We start from the raw sequence: 14,422 nt of genomic DNA on the forward strand, positions 1-14,422 counted from the left end.
GCTTGTCATTTTCAGCACTGTAATGATTTCCGTGGTACAGCTTTTAGCTCCAGTGGAAACGACAATGCAAGTGTCATTCTGAACGTCACATATCTTAAGTGGTATCTTGTGCATTCTTATTCTTTCAGGACAAATTCAAATATCATCTCTTCTGTGACTTTTCTAAATGTCATTCGAAAAATGACATTTGTATATTTTTACATTCCATGGTATGAGTACAGAATTTATTAATCTTTCCTCAGGGTTTCCATTACAACTTTGTTTTACTTTTATATAGCACTTATATCATATTACAGGAAGCTGAGTATGAGCTCTCCGAGGGAAAAGCTCAATAAATGCTTGAATGAATGAATGAGTGAATTGGTTCTCCTTTGTAGATGACTGATTTCTCATTTATCTCAGGCTTGACAAGACTTTTTGACTCGACTAACAGACTGAGGCTCTCTCTACCTCCATCTGCCTATCTATTATATGATGCTATGCATGGTAAATGGTGTCATTTTTTTTTTTTTTTTGCCCTTAGAATCTTCAGTCAGCCATGACAGCTGCCAGGATGCAAAGACAGTAAGCTCCAAAGGTCATAGACAAGATCCCATGTTTTAATAATATTTGTCCCAACTGTTGTTTTGTCCATATTTCAAATATTTCTTGATCTGGATTCATTCTAAAACTGTCGACAGTTCACAGCTGCCAAAAGACCACTATAACAGCATGGAATAGCATGTGGCCTAAGTTGGGAGGTCTGTCCTCCTCTTTACCAGGAAATTAACTCTCCTGAAGCTTATGGCCTTAATGAACTCCTTTTAAATAAAATAAAGCCAATATTTTGATGACAATCCAAATGTTAAATTCAGAATAAACTCTGTAGCACAGCCTTCCGTCAGCTCCTGAGTCAGCCGAGTGGCAAATGATGATGTAAACAGATTTTACCCTAGTACCTGAATGTTTCCCTTTTGATCTTTTCTCCCTTCCTCTGACTGGCATCTAGGCAGTGTTCTGTTCCTTTTGAATATTGATTATGATTGGCCTTTACCTATTTGACACCTTCAAGGAAGTATCCTCAGGGTATGTAGAGTTAAATAGTTGAAGACCTAACTAGACATCAGTCATAGGCATATGTCATGTTGGAATTAAAATGAGTGAAGCTGATCTTTAAGCAAGAATCTTGCCCTCAAATAGTACCAGGTAGGCAGCCCTCCCTGAGGAAGCCATGATGGATGTGGCCATAACTAAAGTGATATGTGGAAAAGAGTGGAGAGATGTTGGAGTATTCATGAATAAGGTTCTTGGGTTAATTCATTTTTCTACTCTTCCTTCATTTCAACCACAAGTCCTTATTAAGCACTTACTATGACCTAATGCTGTCCTAGGCTCAGGGGAAACAACCATGAGTAAGACCAGGTCACTGTGCCCTCATTGAGCTTCTATTCTAGTAGAAGAGAGAGACAATACATAAGTGAATAAATAAATATGTAATTTCAGGAAAACCCTTCTCTTATTGTGAAAAACAAAAATGAGCAAAGGGTATGGTATTTCCTCAAAAAATTAAGCAAAAAATTACCATATGATTCATTAATTCCATTTCTGGGAATACGCCCCAAAAAACTGACAGCAAGGACTCAAACAGATATTTGTTCATCCACGTTCATGGCTGCAATATTCACAGTAGCCCAAAGATGGAAACAGCCCAAGTGTCCATCCATGTATGAATAGATAAGCAAAATGTGACACATACATACAGTGGAATATTATTCAGCCTTAAAAAGGAAGTTTTAAGTCATTAAGCTAAGTGAAATAAGCTTAGGACAAATATTCTATGATTCTACTTCTGTGAAGTACTTAGAGCAGTCCAATTCATACAGACAGTAGAGTGTAGAATGGTTGGTTGTTTTTATGCCATTCCCATGTGGAAAGGGAGTTGTTTAATAGGCACAGAGTTTGAGTTTGGGAAAATGAAAAAGTTCTGCAGATGAATAATGATGGTTGCACAATATGTATATAGTTCCTGCCATTGAACTGTACACTTAAAATTCATTGTAATAGTAAAGTGTTATGTATACTTCACCACAATAAAACAAAAAAAAATTTAAATGGACAATGGGCTAGAGGAGAAAAGAATTAGTTAGACTTGTCTGGGATGATTCCTTTGAGGAAGAGGTGACATTTGATTAGAGACCAATCAAATTGATGACAAGAACATGAGATTACATAGGGAAGCAATTCTGGATTTTGTTCTAAGTATAACAGAAGACCTTTGGAGGGTTTTGATCAGTGAAAGGACATGAGCTGATTTACTTCTATAAAAGATCATGCTGGCTGCTCAGTGGAAAGCACACTAAAAGGGAGGAAACCTGGGGCCAGAAGACCAATTAAGAGACTATTGCAGTTGTGTTAGGCTATTCTTTGCATTGCTATAAAGGAATACCTGAGGTTGGGTAATTTACAAAGAAAAGAGGTTTGATTGGCTCATGGTTCTGCAGGCTGTACAAACATAGCAACAAGTCTACTCAGCTTCTGGTGATGCCCTCAGGGAGCTTTACTTATGGTGGAAGGGGAAGTGGGAGCAGGCACATCTCATGGTGAGAGTAGGAGCAAGGGAGTGTAGGTGGGAGGTGCCACATGGTTTTAAACAGCCAGATCCTGATAGAACTCACTACCATGAGGACAGCACCAAACCATGAGGGATCAGCCCCCATGGCAAAAAAAAAAAAACACTCCCCACCAGGCCCCACCTCCAACGCTGATAATCTCAACCTGAGATTTGGAGGGCACATCCAAACTAATCAGCAGTCATCTAGGCTAGTGACTATAATGGCTCAGGGGATGGGAAATAATAGGAGAGATAGTGAAAAGTGGTTGAATCAGGATTGTATTTGCAAGGTAGACTCATCCTGACTCACTAACGGACTTGATGTGGGATGTGAGGGAAAGACATGCCTGAAGGGTGACATCTTGGTTTTTAACTGAGCAACATAGTGAATAGGGTTCCCATCTACTGAGATGCAAATGACTGGGGGAAATACTAGTCAGGGAATGACAAGGGGGTGTGGGGAGGCAATCAAGAGATGTGTTACCTAAAAGTGAAACCATAAACCCCATGTCCAGGAAAGTACTGGCACATAAAAGCCCTTTATTAAATAATCATTGAATGAGTCAATGAATGAAACCAAATGAGTAAGCGTGGGGAAGGAGAAAGGAAGAATGGAAACTAGCTCTAAATTTTCCTACATATGAAGGAGTGCATTTGGCAAATGATATGATGGTAAGGACCCTGGGCTAGAATTTCAGACAACTGGGTTCTCAGAAAATATTTCCAAAGCTCAGATTTCTCTTTCTAGCTTTTATTCTGGGAACCTCTCCCTTTTTCTTTCTTTGCAGGAAATGTGTTCACATATTTATTCATCACAGCCAGCAGGTCCATATCCCTTACATCCCTGTGCACAAGTGCAGAATGGGTAGCCCCCAAGACATGGAACAGCCAATCAGTGAGCTCCTCAGCTGTGGGATGGAACGAGACTGAAGCCCCCTCCTGCCAGCGACCATACTCATCACCAACCACTCCTTCCCCACTCCCAATGTCCACACTCCCAGCGTTCCTACTGGAGCTATGGAGTTGGCTGCTCGACAGACCAGACAGATTCCCATAAATCAATTCCCCAGAGGGTCTTACTCTCTAAGGACATGATTTTAAGCAAGTTGGGGACAAGATTAGTTCATACCATGCATTGGCTAGTCTTGAATTGACAGTCACTAATTCTTCTTATGGAGTTTTGGGTGGGTTCCTACTGAGACTTGCAGAGCAATTGGTGGGAAGAAAATCCATTAAAAGTTGCCTTCACAACTGCGGCGGGCACAATGCAAAATGAGAAATACCTGTGAAAATGCTGCAAAACAGCTGTGGAGTAAGAGCCTTGCCTCTATTTCACATATTACCGTGTTTCACATATTAACCACTTTTGTACTGGCTCTTCCACAGGATGGAGGGTACAGAGTCTGCCGACAGCAGCTCCTTTGCCCGTTTCTCTTCCGGCAAACACTATGCCACCGATCACCATCTGGACTAGCTCTCCACAAAACACTGATGCAGACACTGCCTCCCCATCCAGTGGCACTCACAGCAACTCAGTGCTCCCAGTTACAGCATCAGCCCCAACATCTCTGCTTCCTAAGAACATTTCCACAGAGTCCAGTGAAGAGGAGATCACCAGCCCAGGTTCGAATTGGGAAGGCACAAACACAGACCCCTCACCTCCTGGGTTCTCATCAACAAGCGGTGGAGTCCACTTAACAACCACTTCGGAGGAACGCAGCTCGGGCACTCCTGAAGCAGGCGTAGCAGCTACAGTGTCGCATTCCTCTGCTGAGCCTCCCACACTCATCTCCCCTCCAGCTCCAGCCTCATCACCCTCATCCCTATCAACCTCACCACCTGAGGTTTTTTCTGCCTCCGTTACTACCAACCACAGCTCCACTGTGACCAGCACCCAACCTACTGGAGCTCCAACTGCATCAGAGTCACCGACAGAGGAGTCCAACTCTGACCACACACCCACCTCACATGCCACAGCTGAGCCAGTGCCCCAGGAGAAAACATCCCCAACAACTGTGTCAGGCAAGGTGATGTGTGAGCTTATAGACATGGAGACCACCACCACCTTTCCCAGGGTGATCATGCAGGAAGTAGAACATGCATTAAGTTCAGGTGAGTCTCTGTCCAGTCTACTAGTTTTCTTTACTACATCCACACGTTAAGAATGCAGTTCAGTGAACCAAATACAATGGAAAATTTGAATTTTGCAGTGTAACACCTATTATAATTCACAAGAATTTCCACAAGAGTGCAAACTTTTAGTCACTTAACAATTTTCATGATTCACTGTGGCCAATTGCACCTTTATGGCCTGTTTTCACCAGTCATAATGATGCTACCGGGAATGTAAGCACATGAGACCAGATAGCAAAGGGATTAACAGCGTGGCTTTGGCCAAGCTTCCTAGGTTTCAACTCTGGCTCCTGACCTTAGATAAGTTACTTCACCTCTTTGTGCCTTTATTTTTCCACATCTGTAAAATGGGATAAAACAGGTTCTACTGCATACAGTTCTTGTGGAGATTAACTAAAATGACATAAAGCACTTACAACAGTTTCTGGCAGGGAGTAAATGCTCAGGAAATGTCATTTGTATTATTCTGCTCAGCGTTTTAAAGTAGTGTCTCCCTTTTGGAAACCAGTCAAAGTAGAGTAGGAGTGGAGAAAACTTACTTATCCTTTATAGTCACTGATGTATTTCAAGGGAAAGACAATAAATTTTACAAGATGTCACATCTACTTTTATTTTCCCAGTAATTCAATGAAGTTAGTATTATTTTTATCTTTGTTTTGTAATCTTGGAAATTATGGTGGAGAGAAATCGAGGGCTCTTTCTAAGGTCACCCGCATCTGACATTGATGTGAAGACTATACAATTTAGGGTGCTGGGCAGGAAGAGGCTTTCATGGGAGCATTTGGCCACTTAGCTGAGAAAGAGTGAGATGAGCTCATTTTAGATGAGCCAGAAGTTAGCGGGGGAAATGGAGCTGCAGCCCCTCCACTGGGTGGTCCTGTGAGAGATGTGGACTGAGAAGGTCATTTCCAGACAGCACCCTGCATGGTCAGTTGGGGTCAAAGGAATGGCCATCACTGAGTAGAGAATCACAACTTTTAACAAACAATTGATGTACATCCATCATGAATGGAAACTGTGCTTGACAGCAGAGGTAGGAAGAGACAGAACTAAGATTAACTATGATGTGATTCCTCATGGAAGAGCTCACAATTTAGTAAGGGAAGAAGTCCCAAAGAATTGCACATTTTTATTTCAAAGGTCCAGTATATCACAGAGGATCTCGACAAGAAAAAGAGAGACACTCAGACTGGGATAAAGGAACTAATGACAAAAGTCTGGCTGCAGAATGGGAGAACCACAGGGGGTCATGATAACAGGGCCAGACCTAGGAGGAAAGGAGAGAGTAGTAACCAGAACCCAGAAGGAGAGGCCCAGTAGAGTTGACCACACCAACAGGAGCAGTGACTCTTGGCTGACGGACACAATGATCTCAACGTTAACCTCCCTGGAGTGAAAGGAATGACTACTCTGCCCTCCCTCTCCCAGCTCCTCTGATACGCAGCCAGAAGCCAACAAGGAGACACACTGGTGTGGTCCATGCAGGTTGGCTTCCTAGAGGGCTGGTCAGAGAACCACAAAGAGAAGGGTGGAGAGTGGATCTGCAGAGGTGAAGGAGGGAAATCTGTTGACTCTGTGCAGCCCATTAGCACCCTTTTTATACCTCCAGGCCAGCACTTAAAACATTGAGCTTGAATATATATCTTCAGTCTGTCTCTGTCCCAACTCCTGCACCCTAGGCTCCCAGCATGAAGATAACATCTCTGACACTGGTACCTGGAGCAGAGTGGGTGTTGACTTTGATGCGATATCTTAAGAACCATCTTAAACGAAGGGAGCATCAAAATACAGTGACCACATCTCTTTTCTTTCCTAGTTCAGTCCCTCACCACCACTTGTCTGTACGACTTTTTCAGTTTTTAACCGGCCACCCTCTCTTCACTTTCTGTCCCCTTCAGGATACCTTAGACATAGCAGATTGATATTCCTGAGCACAAATACCTTAGACATAGCAGATTGATATTCCTGAGCACAAAATCTAAGCTTAGCATACATGAATCTCTAAACTGACACATCTACTCCTTTCTACAAGTACCCTAGTTTTATGGGCTGGATTATTCAAGGCAGTTCTGTTCTAATATCTTGGCTTGATTTTAGGCTCTATATCTTGATTTCCTCAACTCTAGGCCAGCAGGATCAAGAGGCCCCAAATTGGTGGCAGTTGGCTCATAAACCTGGAAGTTCATGGGAATATCACATACAGCAGAAACTCAGAATAAATGACAGAATGTTGAAATGGCTGGGGAAGAGACGTGTAGCAGATTAGAGGGACATCACTGACCAGTGCACATTTCACAGACCACTGAGTGTTTATCCCTATGATCTACTAAATCAAAAAATATTTAAATTGCATCTACCAAGACCCTCTTCTTCATGCAAACAAGTGCAAGACCTATCCTTTGAGATTTTATAGTTTAAGTAGAGAGAAAGGACACAGGACAAGTAACTCTTAATATCACTACTTAGTTTCTAATATGAGAATGAACCCTGGTAGGCAGAAGGATCTTTGGGATGATGTGATAGAACCTGCTCACTTCAAAGGTGAAGAAACTATGTCCCAGAATTTTGAAGTGCCTCACCCAAGATCACACGGCTCAGTGGCAGCATTGGGCCCTGTGCCCAGGGCCCAGATCTCTAAGCCAAGTCAAGTCCTCTCTCACCACTCTGAATTGCTGCACTGCTCCTTTATTAGCTAGCAGACCAAGCATCATTCTGTGGGTTTGCGCTTCAGGTTACTATTTTGGGATGCTCTTATTTAGAGATTCTTTATGCTGCCTTTAGTAGTGGCAGTAATAACACCACATTTTGCATAGCGTCTTGTCTTATCCTGTGTGGGTTCACATAGTATGTTTCTATTAATCCAAGGATTCACCCACTCAACAAATATCTAAACATAGTCACCAATGAATGATTCTGAAACAAGGTGAATATTGTGGGAGTTAAATCTAACTATAGATGTTAAGGAAGGGCTCCATGATGGAGAGAGCAGGGAGCTGAGTTGCAGGAAATAAAGCAAATTTGGGCCGAAAGGGAGATGAAGGAGATTGGGGCAAAGAGAGTTTCAGGTGCTCATTTACAAAGGCAAGAAACCAAGAGCACAATCGTTAAGGCTGGACACACTTGCATTCAGAATCCACCCAGAAGCTGTAAGCACTTAAGCTGCTCTTGTTGAATAATCCAGTGCCCTCCACGTTGCCATGTCTAATGGTAAATTCTTAGACCTATTTTATTTGTTTATCATTTCAACTTTTATTTTAGATCAGTGGGTACATGCCCAGGTTTGTTACGTGGGTTTATTGTGTGATGCTGAGGTCTGGGGTACAATTGATCCCATCACCCAGCTGGCGAGCACGGTACCCAATAGGTAGCTTTTCAGCCCTTCCCCCATTCTGCCTCCCTGCTCTTGTATTCTCTGGTGCTTCGACCTGGTTTGACCTGACCTGGAGCAGTGTCTGACTCAGATGATCACTGCCCTCATCGTTAAAGCACTGGCTCTGCTCGACGTTCAGGGTGTGCATCTTCACTACCTTCTGTCTCTGCTGCCTCGCTTCACTTCCTCATTTTCCTTCACTATCCAGGTCAAGCACCTCAGGCCTCCTCTCTCCCTGATCTCTCCACTGTCACTCCTGAGTGGATGACTCATGACTTTCAGTGTCATCCTTGTGCTGATAACACTGAGATGTAAAATTCTCCCCCTGTTTTGCTTCACTGAACTATAGACATGTATAGCCAGCTGTCAGCTAATTCATCGTCTCCACTGGGTGGCTCATAGGCATCTCACACTTAATATGTCTAAGGCGAATTATTGATTTCCTTAACTCTCGGCCTGTGCGTCAGTTCTTCAGGCCAAAACCCTCGAACCTTCCTTTCTCATTTACTCTATATCCAGTCCATGAGATCGGGGCTGATCGCCTCTCGTCCCTCTGTCATCTTTCACGCGTGTCACTTTAATATTCCTGCGACTGATCTCACTATTCACTGCACCCTTGTCGGGCAGATCTTTTCAAAACTCAGAACAGACTCCACTGTTCATCTGCTCTCACATTCCAGTCGCTCCCCGCTCTGAATCAGAGTAAAAGCCAAAGTCTCTACCATGCCTACAAAGCTCAGCAGGATCTGACCATAGGACCTCTACCCTCACCTCTTCCACTCTCACCCTCAGACACACTGGGAGTCTTACTGCTTCTTGAACATACCGGAGATACTCCTGTCTCAGGGATTTTGCACTTACCATCCCCCCTGTCTAGAACATTCTCCCTCCAGATCTTCAGTGGCTCCCTCCTTTTCATCAGTCAGGATTCTGTTTACCTGTCACCTCCTGAGCAAGCTTTTATTCACTCCCCCATCTGAAATAGTAACCCCCATCACTACTGATCCTTTTCCCTGTTTAATTTTTCTTTTTATCACTTAACCATTTTCTGACATCATATGATTTATTTGATAAGTTAGTGTCTGTTTTCTGCCACTACACAGAGTCAGTGTCTGTTTTCATGCCACCATGAAAGCGAGGACCTTGTTTGCAAATAGGAAGATATGGGCTACACCCCCAACCCCTAGAACAGAGCCCAACACATGGTAGACCCTCAATAACATCTGTTGAAAACATGAATAAAACAGTCAATCAACTGATATTAGGGAAGTTATTAGATCTCCCTGAGCCTTGATCCTATCATCAGTAAAATGGGATAGGAATAGTATTCACATGATGGGGTTATTGGTAGGTTCAGGTAAGATAATAAACTTATAGCATATGGCTATTGAGCAATAGCTCAATCAATGGCTATGGTTGCTACTTTACTATTATTTACTGTTATTACTATTCTGCTGGTGTGATTATCATTGTTATTATTTTATTTATCATGTTGAAGAATGCCCACCATCTTCAACAAATATTTATTGAGCTTCTACTATGAGCCAGGCATCTGGTTAAATACTAGGGATATAGCCATGAGTAATACAGTCACTTCACTCATGGACATCACAATGTAGTATGCACATGGTGCACAGCATAGTGAGTAACCTAGTTTGGGTCCCAAGCTACATAGAGGGAGACACTGCAGATGTAGGAAGGATGCCGTCAGGACAAGCATTAGAGAACCCTAGGGAGCAGCCTAAGACAATTGGTTATACTTTCTAGGCCATTTGTAGTCACCAAAGGCTTTTGATCAGGGGAAGAACATATTGAGAATCATATATTAAAAGTATTCAACTGATGGGAATATGTATGTCAAGTTGCAGGGAGTTCAGAATTGGAACCATGTATGCCAGTTTATAACTGTTTTCTGGTTTGTCATTGTCGTGCACTGATAGTAGGCATATCACTTAACTACTCTAACTTAAAAGGGCTTGGTTGTAAACTGAATACAGGACAAGCAATCTCTCAGGTCCTTTTGGCTTTTTATACTATGGTAATTATTTATTACAATTATCCTTTACAGAAGACATGAGGTTCATGTCATATGAAGCATACTGAGAATGTATATGTTCCAAGAATTGGGCTAGCGACTGACACAGGTAGCCCTCATCTGATCCCAGTGGCGTGAACTCAGCAGTATCTGTTCTACAGGTGACAAAACAAGTCCAGAGAGACTAAGTTCTCATTTGAGTGACCAGACCAGGATTGAAATCCAGTTCTGCTGACTGACCCTAAGTCAAGTGTTCCTTTCACAATGCCCATCCTACCTGAATTAGTAGAAACACAGAGTTGGGGAAGAACTGATGGGCTTCAGCATTACTGCAGAAATGAGCTAGATAGGCTAGTTGCCAGATGTTGCCAGCTGGGTCCCAGGGGTGGAGGTGCCCAGTGGGAAGAGAAGCAGATGGTGGTAGCAGCCATGCAAAATTGGCTGTGCAGAAGAAGAGTTTTGATGGATTTTCATTTTTTAGCTTTTGCTTGGCTCTTAAAGGAAAAGAGAAAGATGTGATGTGTTAAATTTGGGTCACTTTGTTTTATTAAATCAGAGCTCTTCAAGGATGAAAACTATGACTACAGTGTGTTTTTGACTCCCTGAACAAAATTGAATGGTGCTATGAACAATTTGGTGCTTAGTACATGCTTGAGGGATTAACTGACATTGCAAAACAAGTAATATTCAAAACATCATCAGTTCTTGCATATGCAAACTTTAAAATTATAATCACTGTGCTTGTTGCAAAGTGGATATTCTCTTTTGTCTGTAAAATCCACATGTACACTGGTCTTTCACTATCCTATTATTTTCATTATGAAGAGAAACACACACAACCGTGAAAATTAGTGAAGACCATTGAACATTAAATTGCTGATCTGAACCCCAGTATTTACTCAGTGTGAGCTATGCCAATAAATACCTTTAAATAAAGGGCACTAAGCAGGCACAGACATCTAGACATCTCTATGTCCATACCTGCAAGGGACTTTCAGCTCTACAAGACACCCATAAACCTTAGATTTGAAAAAAGACTCAATTTGTAGAAACGATGAAACAATAATTTTAAAAGGATACCTAGAAAATTTCAGAAGTGAAAAAATGTATATTGTAGTATGTTAATGACCATCTGTTTAACTGACATATTAAAAATAGGTTAAAGGGGAAAACAATTATTTAATTAAAAAAAAAAAAACATAGGTGTGAGAAGACCATGGTAAACATTTCCCGGTCAGATTCTTTTAAAATGGCCAGAATGTATCAGAAAGCAATAATCTAACAAGTATGGTATCTTAGGCTCAACTTGACAAATATTAGATCATTGTACATGCCCAGGCCTGGTCCTCTTATGGTGAGTGCTGCCACCATCTTTTCAGTTCTCTCTCTCCCACTCCCTAGCTCTACTCTGTCACTGAGTACTGTTGATTTTGAACTCTTGGTAGCTCTCAAATTCATCTACTTCTCTTTGTTTTTATCTCAGAGCTCCCATAATCCCACTGCAATAGCCTCCCAACTGCCCCTCATTTCCCTCCCTCCGCCACCCATCTCCCTACTCCCTGTTGTCCACACAGCGGCTAGAGTGACAATTAAACACAAATCTGATCAAGTCTCACATAACCTTACTACCACCACCATCTCAGCCCCTGGGGGCACTCCACTGCTTTTAGGGTGAAGTCCAGACACCTTCACTTTATGTGGGCTCCACTTGTCACCCCAGTGTCATCCCACAACCCTCCCCTCGCTCTCTGCACCACCCACACTGGCTGTCTCTCAGTTCCATGAGTGCCTACATCTCCCTCTTGATTTAGGGCCTTCACTCACTTGGACGCTACCTGGGACTTTCTCACAACCCATCACTTCACCTGGTTAATTCTAGCTCATTCCTCAGGTCTCAGCTCAAATAGCACCTGGTCAGAAGGTCTCTTATGGGGCCCCCTGTCCAGTGTTGGCCTCCCAGTTACAAGTTTTCACAAGTCAATCATATCTCTTCTTCACAGCATACGGAGAACATATTTTTCTTGTGTTTCATTGCCTTCACTGCTTTTAAAGTACCTGAAAGTGGGTCCTTGTCTATTTTGGCTCACAAATATATTCCCAGCACCTAACAGTGTCTGGCTCAGTGTAGGTTTTCAATAAATGTCCAATGAATCAATCAAATCAATCAGTGATTTTTGGTGACAATATCAATCTTTAGACAATAAATTCACATATTGTGTTAGCCTCATTAATCCTGTGCTTTGAAATGAGAATGAAGAAAAATTGAACACCTCACTGTGTCTGCAGAGACATCCCTTCAGATGCCTTTAAGCAGTGTAGATGTCTAAAGGACTTTCTGCTGCCCACCCCAAGCCCACCCCACCTCTCTTCTCACCATTCTGACTCCCTTCTTTGGCTTTCCCATAGACTCTAGGGCTGCCAATGCTGTGGGTTGTTATAAACTCTCACTCATATTTTTTCTTTTGTGCCCAGTTCTTTTTTTTTTTTCTTTCCAACTTTTATTTCAGTTTTGGAGGGTACATGTGCAGGTCTGTTACATGGGTAAATTGTGTGCCATGCAAGTTTGTTGTACAGATCTTGTTACTGAGGTAATAAGCATAGTGCCCTATAGATTTTTTATCTTCACCCTACTCCCACCCTCCACCCACAAGTAGGTCCCTGTATCTGTTGTTCCCTTCTTTGTGTCCATGTGTACTCAAGGTTTACCTTCCTCCTAAGTCAGAACATGCAGTGTTTGGTTTTCTGTTCCTGCAATAATTTGCTTAGGTTAATGGCCTTCAGCTCCATCCATGTTGCTGCAAAGGACAGGATTTCATTCTTTTTATAGGTGAATAGTATTCCATGGTGTATATACACATTGTGTTTATCTAATCCACCATTGGTGGGCATTTAGGTTGATTCCATGTCTTTGCTATTGTGAATAGTGCTGTGATGAACATACATGTGCAAGTGTCTTCATGGTGGAACTATTTGTATTTCTTTGGGTATATACTCAATAATGAGATTACTGGGTCAAATGGTAACTCTGTTTCAAGCTCTTTGAGAAATCTCCAAACTGCTTTCCACAGTGGCTGAACTAATTTGAATTTCCACCAGCAGTGTATAAGCATTCCCTTTTCTCTGCAACCTCACCAGCATCTATCTTCAACTTTTTAATAATAGCCATTCTGACTGGTGTGAGACGGTATCTCATTGTGGTTTTGATTTGCATTTCTCTAATGATGAGTGGTGTTGAGCACTTCTTCATATACTTGTTGTTTTCCTATTCTTTAAACTTAGTTTAAACCTCAAAGTTTCCTAAAGCCAGATAAACTCCCATAAGGGGCTCCAGCTGTCAGATTTTATTTTAAGTAAAAATTATTCTGAATTATTGTCTCTTCTTCCTATATTTCTCCTTTGGCTCAGTTATATTACCTAAATCTTAATCTGGTTTTGAAATATTTCCAAAATATCTTTTGAGATATATATGTCAAGGTAATAAAATCAGCTATTTACTATCTATTTAGTTTGTCATGTAGTAGCAATATAACTCTATCACGTATTTTAATTGTCCCAACATCACCTTTTATTACATTTGGAAAGTTTTTGTCTTTACAGAGCCATTTTCTTTTTCTGTTTCACATGCTTTCACCAATCGCATATGATGAAAGTGGCTGAGGAAATGGTTTACTGAGAAGGTGGGATTTAACTTATAAACACAGCTGATACCATTAATATGTCAGATATGGATATGCTTGATTCCATACCCTGACTGAACCCTTACTCTAATCTTCCAACTCAAAAAAGCATGTCTTTTTAGTTATAAAATAATTTGACAGGGAAATGAGAATGGATCAACACCCTCCCATCATCTTTATCAGAAAGGTTCTAAAAATCCCATTTCAGAGAGTCAAGTCAGGAATATTGCATTAGGAGTGCATAAAATGGATGCTAACTTAATATTGTCCTCAGCATGCTTTGTTCCCCCTCGGGTCCTAGGATACAAAAATATTGGCCAAAAAGAGATGATATTTTATTTAACAGTATAATGCTTTTATTGTCAGACTCATGGCCTTCAAGGGGTAGACCAGAGGATCAAAGATGAAGGCAAATGTTAAAATTATAAAATCTCAGTAGCTCCATGGATATGGGCCATCAAAAACACATTGCCATATTTCCATGTGGAGAAATCATGGAATCATTTCAAAGACAGGCTCTACGAAGGCAAGAATGTTAGTAACAGCATAAGCTTTGGCATCAGACTGCCTGGTTAAAATCTCACCTGTGCTATTTGCTAAATGGGAGAAATGAGCAA

At 41.7% G+C, this 14,422-nt stretch overlaps 1 protein-coding gene across 2 annotated transcripts in view; it reads left to right on the top strand.

Moving 5' to 3' along the window:
- PARM1 (prostate androgen-regulated mucin-like protein 1) overlaps positions 1 to 14,422 on the top strand; it is a 115,839-nt gene that overhangs the window by 77,583 nt on the left and 23,834 nt on the right. For both annotated transcript variants that reach the window (XM_011927179.1, XM_011927178.1), the window contains one exon: positions 3,977 to 4,702. In XM_011927179.1, the coding sequence (XP_011782569.1) occupies positions 3,977 to 4,702 (726 nt within the window). The remainder of the gene's footprint in view (positions 1 to 3,976; positions 4,703 to 14,422) is intronic.

The sequence above is a fragment of the Colobus angolensis genome, unplaced genomic scaffold (assembly GCF_000951035.1).
Source record: "Colobus angolensis palliatus isolate OR3802 unplaced genomic scaffold, Cang.pa_1.0 Scaffold70, whole genome shotgun sequence".
Lineage (NCBI taxonomy): Eukaryota > Metazoa > Chordata > Mammalia > Primates > Cercopithecidae > Colobus > Colobus angolensis.